Source organism: Crassostrea angulata, chromosome 6 (assembly GCF_025612915.1).
Source record: "Crassostrea angulata isolate pt1a10 chromosome 6, ASM2561291v2, whole genome shotgun sequence".
Lineage (NCBI taxonomy): Eukaryota > Metazoa > Mollusca > Bivalvia > Ostreida > Ostreidae > Magallana > Magallana angulata.
The window spans coordinates 53,890,451-53,910,228 of record NC_069116.1 but is presented as its reverse complement, the minus strand read 5'-3'; the positions used below and the strand labels follow the sequence as shown (position 1 = coordinate 53,910,228).

Below are 19,778 nucleotides of genomic sequence, written 5' to 3'. Positions count from 1 at the left end.
GTTTGCTAGCCAAAATGTAGATAAAAGAGAATTTGGAAACATGTACATGTTAAAATGTGAAAAGGACTTAAAAACGAAAGTGGGGTAATTCTTTTAGCTGTATACTAATAATAACCCAGCTTTTTTTCATACGACCATTTCTAAGTATAGACCGTAGTTTTAAAATGTTATTAAGTTCTGGAAGCCGTGGCCTTGAGTTTACCTCGATTATAATTCTTAATTTTACCAATGTCTTTAGAAAGTGAAATTGTCTTTTAGTTTCAAACTGGAAAACAAGTAAAATATGTAACAGTATACTTAAAGAAGCACTGTTCATAACTACCATAAGGGTATATAGCTCAGTGGTAGAGCATTCGACTGCAGATCGAGAGGTCCCCGGTTCGAACCCGGGTGTCCCCTAATTTTTTCTTGTTTAATACATTTCGCAAATCACAAAGTCAATAAAAAATAAAATTCAGTGACTAAAAATCATAATTTATCAAAAGCTGGATTTCATAGCCAACAAAGAAAAAATGAGATAGATAACAAGAGAAATGATATCACAGAACCGGATGTCGCAGATCCGGTAGTAGAGACCGGTGGAACGGCACATCGTCCCGGATATGGACCAACACAGGAAGCGTATGCTAGCACATGCGTAATGTAGTTTTGTTCATGAGTTCCTACAAACAAATGGGACATCGGACCTGAAGCATAAACCGGAACATCCTCACCAGCATGTGTCTCAGAACCCAGGGGAACAACTCCTGACTGTCGGAAAGTGAAGGCCGCTAGAACAGAATAGATGTGGTCAACATTTATCCATCTTCTATAAACTATTTCAGGACATTTTTACATAAAATTCCTCACAATAGTATAGTTTGTAAACTGTAAGCTTGTTCAACAAATGTTGCAATCGTTGTTTTGCTATTCATTAAGTTTAATGGCTAATAAGAAAAGTTCTCAGAAGTTGTTATAACGGAGCTTCTTTTGTTGATTCTTTTAAGATTGACACGTTAATTTAAAAAAAATAACGTGAGTTTTGTAACTGAAAATTGGTGATGCAAAATACATAGTAATTCTGCGCTTGTCCTTGCGGTCACAACCTATCAAAATTATCTGCATAGTAGTACATGTACTTACTGGTATCTATACCCGTAAGATTCCTTCTTTGTTGTGGTCCGTTACCATAGGTCAAGGTCGTGTAAGGCATATCGTCCTCTCCAATCTCCGTGTCAACGACCCCTATCAGATCAAAAGTCATCTGGTATTAAAGCACGTAAAAGTCCTAAAAATCAGCACGAGAGAATTGAATCTTTTTAACAAACCTAAAATGTCATTTCCCCGGCTAGGGTATCCAGCCATCATGAAGGCGTGGGAATGATCAGCTGTTACTACTATCAACGTGTCGTCATCATTCGTAATTTCCTTAGCAACCTGAACCGCTTTGTCAAACATAACGGTTTCCGACAAAGCGACGGCTGCCTGAGAGGCGTGGTGACCGTGGTCTATCCGACCCCCTTCACGAAACAAAAAAAAGGCATAAGGCTATATTCCGATTCAAGAATATTGTATAACAAGTAAAAGAATCCCATATGTGTAGACAGAATTGAAAAAAAGTTCCTGAAAATGTCATTCACTTCTTTTTATTTACAAAAGTCACTTCAATTTACCTTCCACTAATAGGAAGAAGCCTTTGTCGTTTCTTCCGAGGATTTCTATGGCTTTCTGCGTCATTTCCGCCAGTGATGGTTCCCCGTTAGGACCTGTGTCACGTTGATACTCGTATTGCATGTGTGAAGATTCAAATAAACCTGAAAATACACAAAATACACAACCTCAATCACTGATCTTTTTTATTCGGTTGTATATTTTTTGGTTGGTTGTTTTTTATATCCTCTAGAAAGGGGTGTTTTAAAATTGTGGGTTTTTTTTTGGGGGGGGGGGGGGGGGGGGATTAAACATTTAAAGATTATGTCAAATGAATTTAAAGAAAGTAAAATATCTTTATTACATTACCTAGAACGTAGTCTGTGGTCTGTGGATTAATAGCATTAAATCCTTCGTTATTCCACACGTAACTATGGGAAACGTTTTCTTCTTGTTTCCGCCTCAGCCATTCCTTTAATCAAAAGGAACACAATACGTCATAAAACAATTGGAGACGCCGGACAGCGTGAAAGACATTGAACGTTCTTATAATTAATATGGATATAGCCACCAAAGCAAGAATGAGTCATTAACTGGTACATAAATGATTCAGTAAATTTTCATTTTCTTTAAGATTTGGTGAAAGTTTTATTACATCGACGAGGTCCAAGTCCCATCTTTGATAGGATGAGGTCCTGTTCAGCTCTGGATCTGTTTTGTTCATTGACAAGAAAAACCTGCGACCGCCACCCATTAAAACCTGCAAGATTATAGTCAGGCATAAGATATGACATAATCTGTAAAATTACACGACCCCAACAAAGTACGGTAAAGATAGAGCAAGTCAAATATCAAAGATATCGCATAGGTCATTCGAAATTTTTATGTAAATACATAACAATTTGTTCCAACATGAAGTTGTCAATATCCAGGAAATCTATGGGAAAGTTTTGGAGGCGATTCAGTTTTTTCATGATTTATATTGAATTCATATATGCATATAAAAACGTAGATGTTAGGATAAATACAACAAGGAGGAAATATATTACTAAGAAAAAGCCGGTGCAAATACCTTAAATATATTTTTGAGTACCTGTATGCTCAAAAGTATGTCGAAACTTTTCATGACAACAATTACATTTGCGGTTTTATGGTTACTGAAGAGTATAGTTAAGACAAAATGAGTTTATTCCAATAAATAGCCCAGAGGGCACGGAATATATGTTGCATATAAATTTGGAAAAGAAATGCAAGACATCGCACCTCTTTTCAAAAAATGAAATATTTTTTTTGTTTTCATTAAAATATATACTAGCGTTAAAATAATCGGTTATCTGCAAAGGTATGGTTTGATGTTCAAGACTTCTTTGCAGCTATCTTTAACTTCATATTCATCAATCTCACTTTTAATTTTTTTTAAAAATTCAAATGGGTATTACATGTGTCTTGCCAGTTTCAGAGAGAATGAACAGTATTACACAAACATTGAACCACGGTGGCAGACCAAACCAAATATTACTCGAACGTCTTCAGTTGATGTCTTCAATAACACATTTACAATTCGTTATTGTACAATACCAAAGAATGTGTTCAGTCACTGCTTTACATAACGTTTTCACGGTTCATTATCGTATACTACCAAATCATGTGTCATACTATTATCGTTTTACTAACAGCGTGCCAGTTTGCTTGTCGGGCCGTGCTAATATTATTATATTCCTCACCGATTGGTTGTTCGATTTCATTGATGTGAATGCTAATTTGCATATCAAACACAGAACCCAGAAACGCACTGACCAATGACATTACATGTACATGATGTTTTGGTAGTGAATATCAACACGTGGACAGTCCAAAGACTGTTGTTTGTTAAATTTATTTCTTTACGTTTTTAACTTCTGTAATATCCAAAGCCTATTGTTTGTAAAATATATTTATTAACGTTTTTAACTTCGTTAATATCTGATAGTTTTCGTAATATTTGGTTTACTTCAAGACAGGTTATTTCATGCAAGAGCGCTTCCGCTCCTAATATAAATAGATTTACCGGGGAGTATTCGATTAAATGCGACGCTCGTTAAAAAAGTAGAAACGGTGGAGGACGTTTATTTCATTTGAATACATTGTTCATCTGGCCATTTCTGGTGTTTTGTTACCGATATGAAAATGGATGAAACAGTATGTGACTGTTAGTACCATGTGCAGAAGATCCCGTCAAGGAGGTCCGAGTAAAATGGTTTAGGCATACTACTATAATTAACAAACAACAAGCTTTGGACTGTCCACCTGTTGTTATTCACTACCCAAAAAATTATGTAATGTCATTGGTCAGTGCGTTTCTGGGTTCTGTGTTTGATATGCAAATTAGAATTAACTTCAATGAAATCGAACAACCAATCGATGAGTAATATAAAAATCAGCGTACAAAATTTTAACACGGCCCGACAAGCAAACTGGCACGCTGTTAGTAAAACGATAATAAGAACCATTACTCAGCCGACCCTTACGTCTATATCGGAGTTGTTCATGACGAGTTGGTAGGCGATGTCCGTACACTGGGGTTCCACCCCTTCCATGTTGGACAGACCCTCCCAGCCCCGACTCGCTGAGTGAGAGTACGCAGCTCCCGGGGTGGCGTGGGTCAGGCGGGCCGTCGTCACAACGCCAACCGATTTACCTACAAATCAGATCAAGCACAAAATGACTCGTAAGATCACATGACAACTTATTGTATATATCTTTGGCTTTGTATATATGATACAGTTTATTAACTCCATATTTTTTTGGGGAAATTACAATTTTAATGTTTTGGTTCTGATGTAAAACTCTCACGTGTTAAGATTTGGGTAACGAGGCGAAACCAGTTCAATGTCGTTTTTGACAGCCAAATGGTGCGTTGTAGAAAGAAAAAGAGTTCATGTCTCATAAAAAAGACTGGCACTGCGATATGATAATGACAATTATGATGATAGCTTGATAAACATATTAGCAAAATTGTCAAGTTTCCTTTTTCACACTAGTTATTAGACTGACAGTTGAAATTTTGAAGAAAAAATCATGAACCTGTATTTATTATGCCATGTTATGTTGTCTCGGGTGTCGAGTTTCCAGTGCGCATATTTCCGGTTAATAGCCTACGTATTGTCGAATAGACCTCACACTGTAACATTTAGTGGTACTTGTCCATAATATGTAAACCCTTACACTAAATACCGTCCGACGCATGGCATGACATTTTAAGCAGAAACCACGAATCTTGCAACTATGACCCAAAGGTTAAAATCAAAGATAAGTGCACAGTAATGCTTTACAATTGATAAAGATCATAGAAATATTAAGTCAGCAAATGAATTTTTATGTCAGAAAAAATTCTAACACACTGTTTATCATCTGTTGCAACCCAAATGACCTTTAGCATAATTGTTTATTATGAAGCATGTATGAATTAATCTAAGAAGGAAGTTGTATCTAAAGGACACACGCTTCAAAGATTCATAATTGATGCATGTATATATTGATACGTTTCTTTTCAGTCAGTCGTAAATAGAATATTTTTTTGTTTCCTTCACACAAGTACATGACCATAGTGAGCACAAAACGCCGACTTCAAGTCGATAACGGAACAATTTGAAGAACAAGTAATAACCTCATATTATGATTGTAAAGAACAATCGCTTGTTTTATTTGAATATCATTTTATTTTCTATGAAATCAACGCTATTGAATAAAAACATATCAGTATCGAGTCGAACACAACAGTGATAATGCACTCAAGTTACAGTAACGTTATAATTTCAATAAATACTCTTGGCAGTATCTTTAATGACTTTGAGATCTCATTGAAGCAGTATGACCTGTTTTAGTTGAAAAATTTATACTCCAGTTAACTTTTTGTGCGCTTTACGACATTTTTGAAAATGACAATCAAGTCTTGTAGTTCACTGATAACCATAAAGCCTCAAGATCATCAGTTTTCTAAGACATCACGCACCTTTTTGTTTAGACATCCGTAGGATGGAGTCTACCTCCGCTCCAATCGAGGAGGAACAGTTTTTGTAAGTTGCCGTGTCGTCCAACCCCAGTACCCCGGATTGAGCCTTCACCCCACAGAGGAAGGCCGTGGCTGTCCCTGCCGAGTCGGGCACCTGCTCGTCCACACTGTAAGTCTGTAAATTTATAAGAATTATCCTTTTTAAAATACCCTTATTAACGTCCATATCTGTATTATCACTTGATTTTAATACACTACATGCACTTAAATCCATTAAACCCAAATCAAATTTAATTGATTTTTAATCTAGTTTAATTTTATTAACCTTAAACCCAAAGAATAGATTTAATTATTCAAAGATGCATGTAATGAATGTGTTTTATATTCTGTTGATTCTCCTATGGATTCTCACAGTCGTTCTACCTTGACGAGCCCTATCTCTGGGAATTCTTCAAACGCCAGTTTTGCCTCCTCCCCTGTTTTGTTCTGTTGCTGCCCCTTATAGATCCGCGCCGCGGTGACTGTCGAGATCCCCATTCCATCCCCCAGGAACAAAATGACATTTTTAGCGATATTCGTGTTCCATTGTTTCTGTAGAACTCTTTTCAGGTTTTCCTGGGCCATGGAGTTCCAAAACTCTGCATCTAAACATAACAATCAATTTTGACCCAACAAAGTATACTGTGGAATCATTTAATTTCGTGGTAGTTTAATTTTCGTGGAATTCGTGGGTATCTCTTATCCACGAATTAACATCCTCCACGAATTAATAAATTAGGGTTATAAAGTCATATTTCCTTTAGTAGGTATTAAAAAATACACGAAATTGCGTCCCAACGAACCTATAAAATTTCAGCAATCCACGAAAATTGGCCCCCACTAATTTTAATGATTCCACAGTATGTAGTCAATAATTTAACTATTTAAAGATATTTATTAAATTTAAACATAGGTATCCAGTTGGCGGTTCTGTATATAACACCCATAAATGTTCTTATACTTCGACTTATTTGTGCACGTAAGATGACTGTTATTTCCTCGTTTTCTGTTACACTATTATGAACTTGACTGCATAATGATAACGATAAGGACAAGTACGCCGATACTAAGTGACTTGTTGTCCGAGATTTGTGTTCTCATCACCGTCCAGTTGTTTCCTAATTATCATTATTTATGATTATGTAGATATCATTTACTTATTCACTTTCTGCGCATTTTTTGTAAACAGATTGCAAATTGGAAGAATGATTACCTGGTTTCGCGGTTGCAATAAGACATAATCCAAGAAATAAGACCTGAAGAAAAGAAAATTAAACACCAGATTAAGTGGGTACTATTGGAATAAAGGTTAGATTAGACTAAAACATTACATTAAAAGACATTGAACATCTCCGATTCTGCTTCTCTTATAATTGTCGCATTCCGAATCAGAAAAAATACTCATTCCTTTGCTTTACCTCCCTATAAAATATTGTCAGCAAATGTCGCTAAAAACTGTTGGATTGAGAATTATGATAAATAATCATATTTGTTTGAAATGTTCGACATCCCTTGAAACCGCTGTCCATATTTTGTTTGCAATGCAAATTTTTTTTTTGTCTCGGAATTTGAAGTTTTATGATGATTCTAACCGTAAACCACTTCATGTATTTATATAGTTTCCTCACACAGAATTTATTGCTTATGATCGGACCGTCAATCTCGTCCTTCTTGCTGGTAGATCACAAATTATTCGGCTGTTTATTGACCAGGGTGATAGATCTCATGTTTAACGACCCTCTACCTACTTCATAGACCCACCTGAGCTGATTAACACAGCTGAGTAAGAAGTAATCAAATTAAAATGAAAAACAGTAACAAAATCTTGGTTGTAGTCAATTGTCAGCATAATACGTTTTAATTTCTCAATTCGGTTATGGCCGAACAACTTTTTTGGAGTTGATTTTAATCAACTCTCCTATGCAGTTACTCTGGCAAACCGAAAGTGAAACAGTGTTTGGACCTAAGCACAAATGATCACCGCTGACAAGACTTAGTTCATGAAAATAATAGAAAAATTCAAAGTAATGAATGCTGAAGCATTGTTTTTCAAGGAAACTTATCTATAAACACTTTGAAAATAGTCAGATTTTATATAATACGAACAACTAAGATATTTTTATAGTCTCGTGTATTCCTACGCCAGAGTTTAATATAGCCTCGTTCAACCAAACGCTCGACTGTCTCCGTAAAACTCCGACAAGCAGAAAGGCTCTCTTGCTTGTCGGAGATTAACGGAGATATAGGTTTCTCGAAATTCTTGTCGGAAAAGTCTAAAATTCATTAAAAAAAGTGCGTAATTCAAACACAGACTAGAAACTAATTGCCATGAAAGATAAGAATGATAATCGATAAAATCAACTCCCGTCAGTACTTCAATTCTTTGATTATGAGCAAGCCATCATCAATTCTTAAGATTTTTTCTTAACGATACACGACTAATTTTTTTTTTTTACAGAATGCAATGCGCATTCCTTTTTTCTCTTTACCACGAAGTAAATTTATATATTAAAGTTCAAGTGAATCAAAATGTTTCATATCGTCAACTAAAGTTTCAAAGAATATCGATATCAACAATTTTTTTATTTTAAATTCTTAGAGAAAAATAGCGTCAATAAAAGAAGCTTAAAACAGATGAGATGGCCATGCCCTTTTGAGACTATTAAAACATTCCGGAAAATGTCCAGTATGGGTAACTTACAGTTATTAAATAAATAATTATTACATAGCAACTTATATCAAGTTGATATGATGTGTAATTTTTCACCACCTAGCCTCATGAACAGCGAAATATGTTACCCGGTGTCAACAAATGCTCATGTTTACGTTAAGAACATGTCAAAATACAGGACGGCTCTTTTGATAATGTATTGCATGTTATGTTATACTTATTCTTTTGTCTGATTCAAACATTTCCAAAAGTTCAAATAACCTAGAATCATAAATGAATCGCGTGATTCTGTTTTGGTCCTCAGAGATTGTAGCTTGCAATTGAATTCACAGGCACAAGAGGTTATATGTTTTTCTGATACTAAAAACATATACCTTCTGCCTAATAATACACAAGGTGTATCATTTGGTAGAGAGTATATATTTTTAGTATGAAAAAATATTTATTGCCAGGCGCCTATGTTTGAATTGATCTAAATTCTTGATGCTAGTATATTACCGTAAACTGGTATACACAAAAGCTTTACCTATAGAAACCGCAAGGGAGGTTTATTTCGTAAATCAAGATTCGGTAACTGTCATTTGAATTGACAATCGAAGGAGAATGTAAATCGTTAAGTTGTAAGGTTCTAATGAAAAAAATAAGTAAAACAAAAATTATTTTCATTTCAACAAATCGGCCATAAATAATAACAGGGAATACATTAAGCGATTGCATTTCACGTCTCCTAGGCCTCGGTGACATTTCCATAATTAACTCGGATGACTTATGAATCTTTATAATGAACGTTTAGGGATGCATTTCTTTGATGTCGAAGCATTATGATGTGCGAAGGTTGTCATCAATTAACATTCTACGGGGCTTTCTTTTCCTTTATTGTTCTCGCTTACAAATTGTCTTAATAAATTTCTGGAATTATTGCAATAGGAATACGGAACACGATAATCAACTAATTATACTCAAAGGTAAAATTGATACAATATGAAATATGTCAAATAAAGTAATATTTAATACAAGAAAAAATTGAAATAGTTGACTTACCTTTAAATTGTTCATGTTAACAGCGGCCTCCGCAATAAACAGGTACTTGAAGCCTCCTCTTGGGTAAGTATACCCACAAACCCCTCTTCACCCGGATATCTGCCTGTGTCACAAGCCTACCCATAAGTGACGCGCCCGAAATCACTCGGCGCTTCTACAGATAGAGGGTTTGCTGCAAGGCCCAGAGTTCAGTGTTTGGACGTATGAGGGAGAGACAAAAAGAAAAGTCTGAGCCCCGATTCACATTAATTACAGGTGATTGATAGGCCAAAGGTGTCATCTTCTCTCAAGTTTTATATTCCCAGCGAGAATAATATAACGTCTGTAGCTCCGCCCCGAGAATCTAATATTCAAATTAAATGACAGGGTTAAATGTTTTCTGTGTTATGATGCAGCATTTCATTTTCCGATGATAAGTAATGTGTGATTTCTCTCTGTATGGTTCTAGGTTGACAGATGGTGCTTGGGGTGACCGATTTCAAATCTTACCTACTGGATCATACATGTACATGCACGCATTTTGCGCATTTTCTATAACAATTTTCCTTTAAAATTATGAAAATATGTCAGTTTTGTTCTAAGAAAAATTCACCTTTATATAAACTTACACCAACATTTCTTCATTTTTTTAAAACCAACACGACACTTTGAAAATCTCGGAAAAGTATTTTTGCCGCGTAAGACCATTGCACAATATACAAAAATTTCTGGTTTCGATGCGACCACAGTTCCTTGGTTTGTTTAAAAATAATTTTGATATATTTTTAAATAAAAAAAAAGGATATTTTGCATTGCATAAATTTTTCAAAATTAGTAGAATTTAAAGCTATTATTACCTATTAATGACATTTTTATCAAATATTTACGGTTTTTAAACTAATAATAATATTTAATAGTTTTATCTGTCATAGTTTTAATATTTCTTTGATTTTCGACGGAAAACTTGGTATACGTTTGCTGTTTAATTTCTTTTGTTAGCATACATGAGTACATCGAAATTCATCCAAATGTCGTCAGCATCTTAAGTCCTTTTGTTATTAAAGCCGAAAAACAAGAGCAAGCATTTGATTGGCTTAGAGATTGATTCCAAGTCGTCGTTGAAAGCGAATCTAATAAACTGCTGGTTTGACAAAAAAGACGTAAGTTTTATTTGGAATAATTCTCTTTGCCATTCAGTTAATGTGTCAGCACAATGGAAACAGCGAGTAACCTTTTCTATTTATCTTCGCTAAGTTTGGACAAAAGAAACTGTGAAATTTGCATAATCACATGTAAATATTATATGTAAATCTTTAACATGGAAGGCGGAAGTGACTACTGGCTGTATCCGACTCGTGTGTAACATGCTGTTTGTTGTTTCATGTAATTTGTCCACCATCGTTGAGACTCGCCCAATATATGGAATACAACATTCCTTGTTTTTTTGTTGTTTTTTTTTTTGGAATTGCATTTTGGATGGACCTTCGGGAATTATCTGCTTCTGAATCCTTATGTCACATAGGGCGCCCACGAAGACCATTTACCAAAAGAACCTTAGTGGGCTTTTTATATTGTTTATCTGTTGTTTGCTCATTTTCAGTAATTTGATAAGCTTTGTTCTGGTGTTATTTTTTGTCATCATCGCTGTGCGCCAAAACTCCTCTTGGATATTGGTGCAATATCTATCTTACTAGAAAGAACGGGGACAAATAAGTCATAAAAATGTCATCACTATGTTTATATTGAAGCCAAATATAGACATCAAACTTAGTAAAATAAAACATAAGCAAGGGATTGACATTAGAATACAAAATGGTTTTGGTGAAAGATAAGACGATTGGTTTAAAGGACTTGATGGACGTGGTCATTTTTAGACTTTATCTTCTTTAGACGAAATTTAAATCTAAAAGATTTTGATTTTTTCTTTACTTAATATTTTAGGGTCAAAAATATCATTTTAAAATTTCAAGGTAATTCTGATGGTCAAGTCGTTGATCACCCAGCTCCTAAAGCTTATAAGTCTATTTTACAACAACAACAACAAAATCCCTTAATTTTACAAAGATGAGTTCATTTTCTTTTCTTTTTTGTGCGTTAAATATGCATAAATAGCATGCATTTTTTTAAAACTTTCTCGCTGTGCAAGTCAGTATACAACCAACACCATCATGGAATGCTGTTTGAACTCGTGTCAGTGTGAAAAAGGAAAATCGTTCTTGTCATCTTGATCTTGTCAGTTTCATTAAAGGTTATTTTAACTGCTTTTTAGATAGACCCGATCTCAACGTAGCGCGCGAGTTTTCTTTAAATGCGGTCATTCAGCCGTGATTTCCTGTCACGCTTGCTCATTGCTGTCCCTCTTCTGGGGATGTTCGCTGTCGCTGCCATCATGTTTTGGACGTTCTACACAACTAACCATAGTGAAGGGTGTAGCGAACATTCCGACCTCTAGGAAACTCCTGTGAGAAATCTACTCCGTTTTATAACAACAGGATGCTCACAAATTTGTTTGGTGACATTTTTATTTATCTTTTAACAGTGTCAGATTGTAAATCAAAACAAGACAATTGTAGATCGTAAACTTTAAAATCACTGACGCCATAAACCTTGATTCATTGGTTTGAACATAATATACATGCGTATGTTGTAAGTTTTCAGGTCCCCCAAAACGAGCCATTTTTAACACAGAAGGAAAATAACAAGTCTATTTACATGCTAAGTTACAAGGAAATGGTAATAAAGGGAAAAACTCTAACATCTAACTTCAACGTTAATACTGTTTGATCAACAACACAAATAATATATCACTTGCAGGTTCTTGGATTTCGTCGTAGTAGAATCTAGAATATAAATGTTTCTCGTGTATCAGGAACTGAAATATACAATTAATATGTAAATGTGTTATTTGTCTGGCTGATCAATGAGAGAAAAAAGGTAATCATAAATCGAAGATATTTCTGTTACTTAGAATTTCATTCATAAATACTAAGAAATTAAAGTAAAACTGATTTCGTGAAAATTCGTGGATTGACTACCTTGTATTTTTGTTGGTACATGCATGCTTTATCTATAATTGCTAAATGCTACATTACACGTAGGTGACACCTTTGACTCACCTGCTGCAATAGGTGTGGCAGTTTTGGTTAGGGGTTAGGTACACACAGGCGGAACAGAGTGAGCTTTGTATAAAGGGGCGGATCATGGGAGCCGGTTCACCTAAATACAGGAAGGACAATATTTCACCGAAAAGTGAAAATCAAGTGTGTTATGTGTACTTAATCAAACACTTCGTCGTCATTATTGTTTTTACCCCTCTAACCCTGATGCATACATTCTTTTTTTTTTTACTTTGAGAAATTTATATCGCTAAAAATGTAATAATTGAATTCGACTACTGAATAAAAGTCGCCTTTGCCGACTTTAATTCATAAAAGGGAATTAGTTTCAATACAAAATTAATTACAAATATTGTCAACTGTGGATTACGTTCTTTTTAATTTCAATTCACAAAATTTTTTTTTTCTCTTTTTATTGTTTACAATGTTTCAGAAATTCAACCAAAACTTTCCGTACACACGAGGTCCTCATCGATTAAATACTTACAGAATATGGAGTCTTTTCCTTTCACTCCACAGAAAAGTTCAGGAGAGTAGTTCAAAGCTCGATCTAGAAAAAAAAATGACAAAGTTGACCTTACTGTGACCTTGAAGAAGTAATCTAAATTTACATGCGGATTGAATGATAATTCATGCCATGTAAAAATATATGCATACTTAATTTGTCTGATGGGTCACCAACACCTGCAAAAAGAAGAGAATAATATTACACACTCATAGCATGTAATCAACAGGCTAATCTCACTTCTGTGATTTTGTTTGAACTGTTTAAGATTGAGGAACATGATGTATTTAAAGTCTTAATTAGCTGGTGTCTTGTAGATCGGGTACACCTACTGTTATCGTATCTGGCACAGTAAAGGTCCGAGCACTCCCGATAGAGGCCGGGGTCACTGCTGCATATGTTACACAGAATGCCGTTCATTGCATTGATGGAGTAATAGTCTACACCTGAAACAGCAGTAAATCATCGATAGAAAACAACCTAGGGATGTGAGGCGACAAATCAGACACAACATGTATGAGACAAAAACGTGGATTCAAACTCTAACGTTAGGTACCATCGTCTAGAACAATGCAAGTATTTACCCATCTTTCCAAAAACACAGTGTTGTTTTAAGACTTTCTACAGTTATGCAGCATAAAGAATAATTGAACCAAGTACATTTGGTTTACTTTGATCCTTATGGGTATTACCTCCAATACCTTTAGAGGCTGTAGTTGTCTTTGGCGGCAGTATGGTTACTCCGGGTGTGGTATTAATAGATGTTGTTCCAGAGACGATGTCCTCCACTGTTGTTACTCTGGCTGGTGTTGTTGTCGCTTTAATTGTTATTGTCTGGGAAGTAGTTGTTGGGGGATTTGTTGTTGTTTTGGTTGTAGTTTGTGATGTTGTTGGAGACTGCGTAACAGGTTTGACGGAGCCTGAACACAAATATAATATAGAGTAACTGACATAAAGCACGCACAACGTGGTATTCAGTGCTAGATTTGATAAACATTAATTTGAATAGATGTAATTAAGTGACGGAACTTACACGAACAGTAAGTCTCCGGACAATTATTAGGACAGTTGTCTGTACACCACTTGTCCATTCCGGGAATGTTAGCCACTTGACCTATGGCCTTACAAGTCGTGACGTCACCAGTGTCTAATTTCTGAATCAGTGGCATCGAGGGATCTAATGGATGGAGAATTAATTAAATATAAATCTGTTTCCAGTTTTACCTATAAAAACAAATGTCAAACTTTATTGACATTCTAACAAAAAGAACCAACCTGAACATTGGCAAACATCCGGGTAACAGCTTGCGTCAGTCGAGGATCCACAATTATCTTGACACCATTTGTTCATTCCAATTATTTGAGAGTAGTAATTGATGGCTATACATGTCTTCTTAGAAGGAACAATATCTGATGATGTAATTGACGGAAACGTTAAGCAACAATGCGTGAACTGATTCCAAATATAGAACAAAGTCAACAAATGTAGAAGACACGTATCCAATTTGCTTTTCCAAAATATATCTATTAAAATCAAGTTATGATTGAATTGCACGACATTTCTACACACCTTACAGAACAAAATTAGACAGAAATTGCCTTTTAACTTGACAATGATGTTCAAATTATTATTTAAATGCATAACGTCTCTACCGCTTGTGGGACAAATTTTGACATATATTGCCTATCACCTTGACAATGATGATCTTTCATTCCAATAAAAGTTATATCTCTTCTGAAGCCATAATTGTTCTTTATTTTATAGTTGTTTGACTTGCTGATGGCAGTATTGGTAGTGGTTGTACAATACTTTAGTAGCTAGTCTTATTGATGGCAACAGTGGTAGTGGTTGTACAATACTTAAGTAGCTTGTACTAACCGATGGCGAGTGGTGTTCTAAACTATAGTAGCTTGTACCAACCGATGGCAAGTGGTAGTGGTTGAACTATATGAAAGTAGCTTGTATAAACCGATGGCAACAGTGGTAGTGGTTGTACTATACTATAGTAGCTTTTAATAACCGATGGCACAGTGGTGGTGGTTGTACTATGATTTATAGTAGCTTGTACTAACCGATGGCAAGTGGTAGTGGTTGTACTATATTTAAGTAGCTTGTATAAACCGATGGCAACAGTGGTGGTGGTTGTACTATGATTTATAGTAGCTTGTACTAACCGATGGCAACAGTGGTAGTGGTTGTACTATACTATAATAGCTTGTAATAACCCATGGCAACAGTGGTAGTGGTTGTACTATACTATAGTAGCTTGTAATAACCCATGGCAAGAGTGATAGTGGCTGTACTATACTTAAGTAGCTTGCACTAATTAATAGCAACAGTGGTGATGGTTGTACTCAACTATAGTAGCTTGTACTAACTGATGACAACAGTGGTAGTGTTGTACACTACTATACTTTAGTAGCTTGTCTTATTGATGGCAGCAGTGGTAGTGGTTGTACTATACTTTAGTACCTTGACTGATAGCAATAGTGGCAGAGAGTGTACTGTGATTGACTTACTAATGGCAGCAGTGGTAGTGGTTGGTTGGGTGGTTGTGACCGGGGTAGTGGTAGTGGTCTCTATACCATTTATCTGATCACCTGTTCAAATAACAATAAATTTATTACAGAATACACGTGACATTGTGACAGGTGTAAGATGTACCACGTGTGTCCGTCAACTCACATTCTGGATAACTTTGGCAGTCTCCCGTCATCTGGCAGAGCCGACATTTTGTATGCAGTCCAAAGCTAACCATTATGTTATCTTGGGAACCTGTTTAAATAAAGATAACAATGTTTGTAAAGGTTTTAGTAGACAACAACATGCAGGCAGTCAAGAATTGTTTCAACTTATCGCATTCAATCAATTTAGTGGCTTTAAAAATTGTGTTGTACTTTACAATGAAATGCACTCACAAAAGAGCCTTTGGCAGATGGAGTCGCTAGTGTCACACGTTGTACAGAAATAGTTGGAGAGTTCTGTGATTTTCTGGGTCAGTGTGCCTTAAAAATAATTCGACGGGAAAGGTAACAAATGCGTGCCAAATGTCATTTAATTAAAATGTCATTAATAAATTAAAACTCATAATAGATGTACTAACCCGTGTCCTTAATATCAGCAACATTATCTGTAATGAGATAATAAAATTGATTAATTACAAGATTAACATTGGGCGAGAATTTCAACATGTTTGATATGTACAATTGTACTGTAGCTTACATCCGGGGCAGTAGAGATCTTCACAGGTATTATCATTTCGGCCCTTGCAGTAATGGCAGCCCCTACTGACGAGCACGCGGACAATACCAGGGGCATTTTCTATATAAAATAAAGAAAATGAATTAACAAGAATGTACGGCATCATTTAAGTTAAGCTTCAAACATATAGTATACTGGTGACTCAATAAATGCCGACTTTGTACCATTTTGTGATGTAGTAGTAATAGTGGAGTGCGCATGCGTCGTTGTTTGTTCGGTTGTCGTCGTTGTCGTTTCCGTTGTTGTCGGTACTGTTGTACTGGTTGTAGATTGAGTTGTGGTTGTTGTGCTGGTTGTTGTGGTGACTGGATTCACGTCTGCAGGAGACAGAACCATTGGTGTTAAGGAATCGGTTTTTGATGGGTTTTTTTTTTAATTTCTTGAATTGATCAACAGATGAACAGACAGACAAGGACTTACTCTGACACCGGCAGTGCGAGGCTGGGCAGTACCCCGTGGCACAGTTGTTCTGGCACCACGTGTCCATGTTTGCCTGTCCTGCCCATGCCCCAGCCGCCAAACAAATACTGGAGGATCTCCGGTGGCGGGAGAGTCCGGAACATGGCGGACCACTACACTCCTCTCCCTCACACTGGGACAGACACCACCATCGCATCAAGTCAGAACTAGGCGAAATATGTTTTCTACAAACAAACAAGAATCAGCAGAGCTCATTTAATTCATTTAAGTCTAGGTGAAAAGGGACTCGAACCAGCTTTACGCTTTCTTTTGAAGTTCTGTGTCTTCTTTTTCTTTATTTTTTTTTTACAATTTAGCAATGTGATTTATTGTAACAGTTTGATACCAGGTATGTTTCCATGTTTTCAATAAACATAGTTTCATTTAACAAAAAACCAATGTCCTAGCAAGTCATAAATGGTCACAAAAAAGTGCATGTATCAGAACCAAAAAAAAAACAAATAAAAAGATTTTCTTCAAAAGCAATATACCTCTTAAATTTTAATTGTTCGTCGTGCTGTTGTTCGAAAGACTGATCAGTATTTCCGGTCCCATGCGCGATAGATACATCTGCACAGTTGTAAAACTCTTCCTGATCCGTTCCGCAGCCATAGCAACAGTCAGTCTGATCAATGTCATTACACCCCCACGAAGCACCTGTTGACAAAAAGGAGACAACTCTATCACAAGAAAGAAATCAACACAGTGCCGGATGGAGAAATATTATCGAGTAGGTAATGTAAAGACATTTTTATTAGACCCTCTAACCAAATTGTGCAATTTTTGATTATAAATAAGACTGTGTCTGACTACAAGAATCTTCAAAAATTAGAACTTTTCCTACAAATCAAATACCTTCTTAGGTGCGGCACGTTTTTTAATTTTTTTTTTAATCTACGCTTCAATTTAATAAATAATATCGTTTTACTGAATCATTACAATAACCATTTTTTTTAATATACATATTTTTTTTTGCGGTGGTGTTGGTGGAGGTAGTGGAGGGGGTGGGTCAGGGTGGTAAACGTCTTTTCCACTGATTAATCACACGTTTTGACAATATGAATCCATAGCAACGGATACCTGTATGAAATTTCCATTGAAGTATACATCGTTCACACTCCACATCTGTCGGCAGTCTGACCGGTATCACGTGGTATCCGGATCTTCGAACCCTGTATCTCCTTGTCCGAGAATCTCCGATATGGAGTAAATAATTATGTGAAATAGACGAGATTTCAGTGTCATATGGAAGAAGTCTGAATTCCATCCAACCAGAAGGATTTAAGTTTGTGAAAACTGTTAAATTTATCACAGATCCTTTTTGATATGTTGATGAAATGTGATTTGTAAAGTATTTCCCGCCAAATTCGTGATCACGTGGTTTATTCCAAGGATCTCCACATAGTCCGCACTTTCCGTTGTTGTTTTTCCACTGAGACTGAAAAGAAGAATATGAATACTTATACATGTATGTTACTGTGGTTTTCACTCTTGATGTTTTTTTTTACCGTCATTGTCAAATTACTAATATAACGGTTAAACAGAACACGCTTATAATGCATTCACCATGACAGCGAAAATCATTATTTAAACTTAAATTACATTTACGACGATGAAAATTGGTCGTCCCTGAAACATCGCTTAGATCGTATAAACCAAAACAACTTTTTTCTGGCCCTAACGAACATTCGAAAGACCTGAAAAGTTGCGATTGCGTGTATAACATGTATATGTTGGATTTCCATTGGTCTATTTCGTTGCTGCTTTAGAAAAGGTCTCTCGGTGTAGATGCCCTGTAGTTTCATGTTGGAGTGTTAGACCAATTAAAGTCAAAACATACAGAGCACTGAACATGAAAATTGATGACCGGTGATTGACCACGGCCCGCCGCCATTAAAGTTAAATGGGTAGATTCCTGGACTCATAATGGACGAAATGTTCTTAATTAGTTATATTTACCTTTAAAGGTATACACGTAATTACGGTTGCAAAGTTACGTCATGGCTCCCTTCGGTTTAATAAACTAATTTACAATATTCGTTCTCTTTCATAAATTTGTAACTCTAAATATTATTTAGAGAAAACAATTACGATTAAGGGACAAGAATTTTCATTCGAAATTTCATTTTTAAGATGGCAATATGTAACTATATTTCGTCGCAAATGGGTCAGTGGGCGGAGTGTTAATGTAGTAATAAGTGGCGACCTGGACAATTATCTGTGATTGTCGGGGAGCAGTTTGTTAGAGATGGGTGCTGATAAGCCCTGTAAAATTCACATCTCGGAGCCCAAGCGCCCAGGGCAAGCCCGTAATTACCATACCTATACACACCGTACACCTGGAAAAATTCAATGATGAATCAACAAAAATCACCCGTCATTGAATTGTCCGATGGAAATAACGAAATTTTAAATAAAATTTCAATAAATTCAAATACGACAAATAGCGTTCTCATTAGCATTAATTAAGAATATTTAAAAAATATAAATACTCCTACTTCAAACCGAATGATATAGAATAAAAATAATTTTCTTTATATTGGCTATCAAAATTCTCTTAAAATGTAAATATTCAGAAAATCACCATTAAAACAATTGTATATTAAATAAATACAAATAAAATATTAATAATCTCTGTATTTTATGTAGAAAGATGAAAACTTGAGTTTTAAAAGAAAAGAAATTCTTGAGTTTTTGAAATTTGCTTGTACCTGCACCCCTCCACAGTTTTGTCGGTGGTCCCTGTAGTTGACCGGTGCCCCCGAAATGTTGTGTCTCCAGAGGGAACCACGCCCAGGCGGATCTAATAAAATGGCACCATAGTCAGATAATTCCACAAATATCGTTAATATATTCCCAAAAGTCTGAAAAACTATCACTAATTTAAAAATAATAGTTCCTTTGAATTCATTCATTTCCTCAGTTTTCTTTTAGGTTTACTCCAAGCCCGGGCGTGAGATAAATATTTACATGACAAAGTCTAGCTTGAATATATATAACTGTCCTAGAATTTACTGCAAATTCTAAAACATTTGAAAATTACTTAAGCATGACTATCAAGATAATGAAGTAAAGTATGACCCATT

General features: G+C 35.6%; 2 protein-coding genes and 1 non-coding gene across 4 annotated transcripts; 1 reads left to right on the top strand and 2 right to left on the bottom strand.

Annotated features, from left to right (window-relative positions):
* The first annotated feature begins 327 nt into the window (after positions 1 to 327).
* Trnac-gca (transfer RNA cysteine (anticodon GCA)) lies at positions 328 to 399 on the top strand. The gene has a single exon. It is a non-coding gene; the product is annotated as a tRNA-Cys (tRNA).
* Positions 400 to 462: 63 nt separating this feature from the next.
* On the bottom strand, positions 463 to 9,524 carry LOC128189497 (alkaline phosphatase, tissue-nonspecific isozyme-like). The gene is made up of 11 exons (XM_052861132.1): positions 9,372 to 9,524; positions 6,873 to 6,915; positions 6,044 to 6,264; positions 5,621 to 5,795; positions 4,137 to 4,306; positions 2,285 to 2,389; positions 1,999 to 2,101; positions 1,653 to 1,793; positions 1,308 to 1,499; positions 1,123 to 1,224; positions 463 to 770 (listed from the first exon to the last, which is right to left on the bottom strand). Exons 1-11 carry the CDS (start codon positions 9,384 to 9,386, stop codon positions 493 to 495), a joined length of 1,545 nt encoding a protein of 514 aa, XP_052717092.1. The 5' UTR covers positions 9,387 to 9,524; the 3' UTR covers positions 463 to 492.
* A 2,067-nt stretch (positions 9,525 to 11,591) lies between these two features.
* On the bottom strand, positions 11,592 to 19,726 carry LOC128189496 (uncharacterized). Of its 2 annotated transcripts, none has more exons than XM_052861130.1 (18): positions 19,404 to 19,726; positions 17,773 to 18,130; positions 17,184 to 17,349; positions 16,654 to 16,877; positions 16,398 to 16,550; positions 16,195 to 16,293; positions 16,076 to 16,102; positions 15,891 to 15,977; positions 15,658 to 15,747; positions 15,492 to 15,572; positions 14,247 to 14,381; positions 14,005 to 14,148; positions 13,664 to 13,891; positions 13,304 to 13,417; positions 13,124 to 13,150; positions 12,954 to 13,016; positions 12,467 to 12,566; positions 11,592 to 12,222 (listed from the first exon to the last, which is right to left on the bottom strand). In XM_052861130.1, the coding sequence occupies exons 1-18, from the start codon at positions 19,605 to 19,607 to the stop codon at positions 12,216 to 12,218; spliced, it is 2,307 nt and encodes a 768-aa protein (XP_052717090.1). In that variant the 5' UTR covers positions 19,608 to 19,726; the 3' UTR covers positions 11,592 to 12,215. The 2 variants fall into 2 exon arrangements, with proteins under 2 accessions (XP_052717090.1, XP_052717091.1); XM_052861131.1 differs by having other exon boundaries at positions 13,673 to 13,891.
* Positions 19,727 to 19,778: the final 52 nt, after the last annotated feature.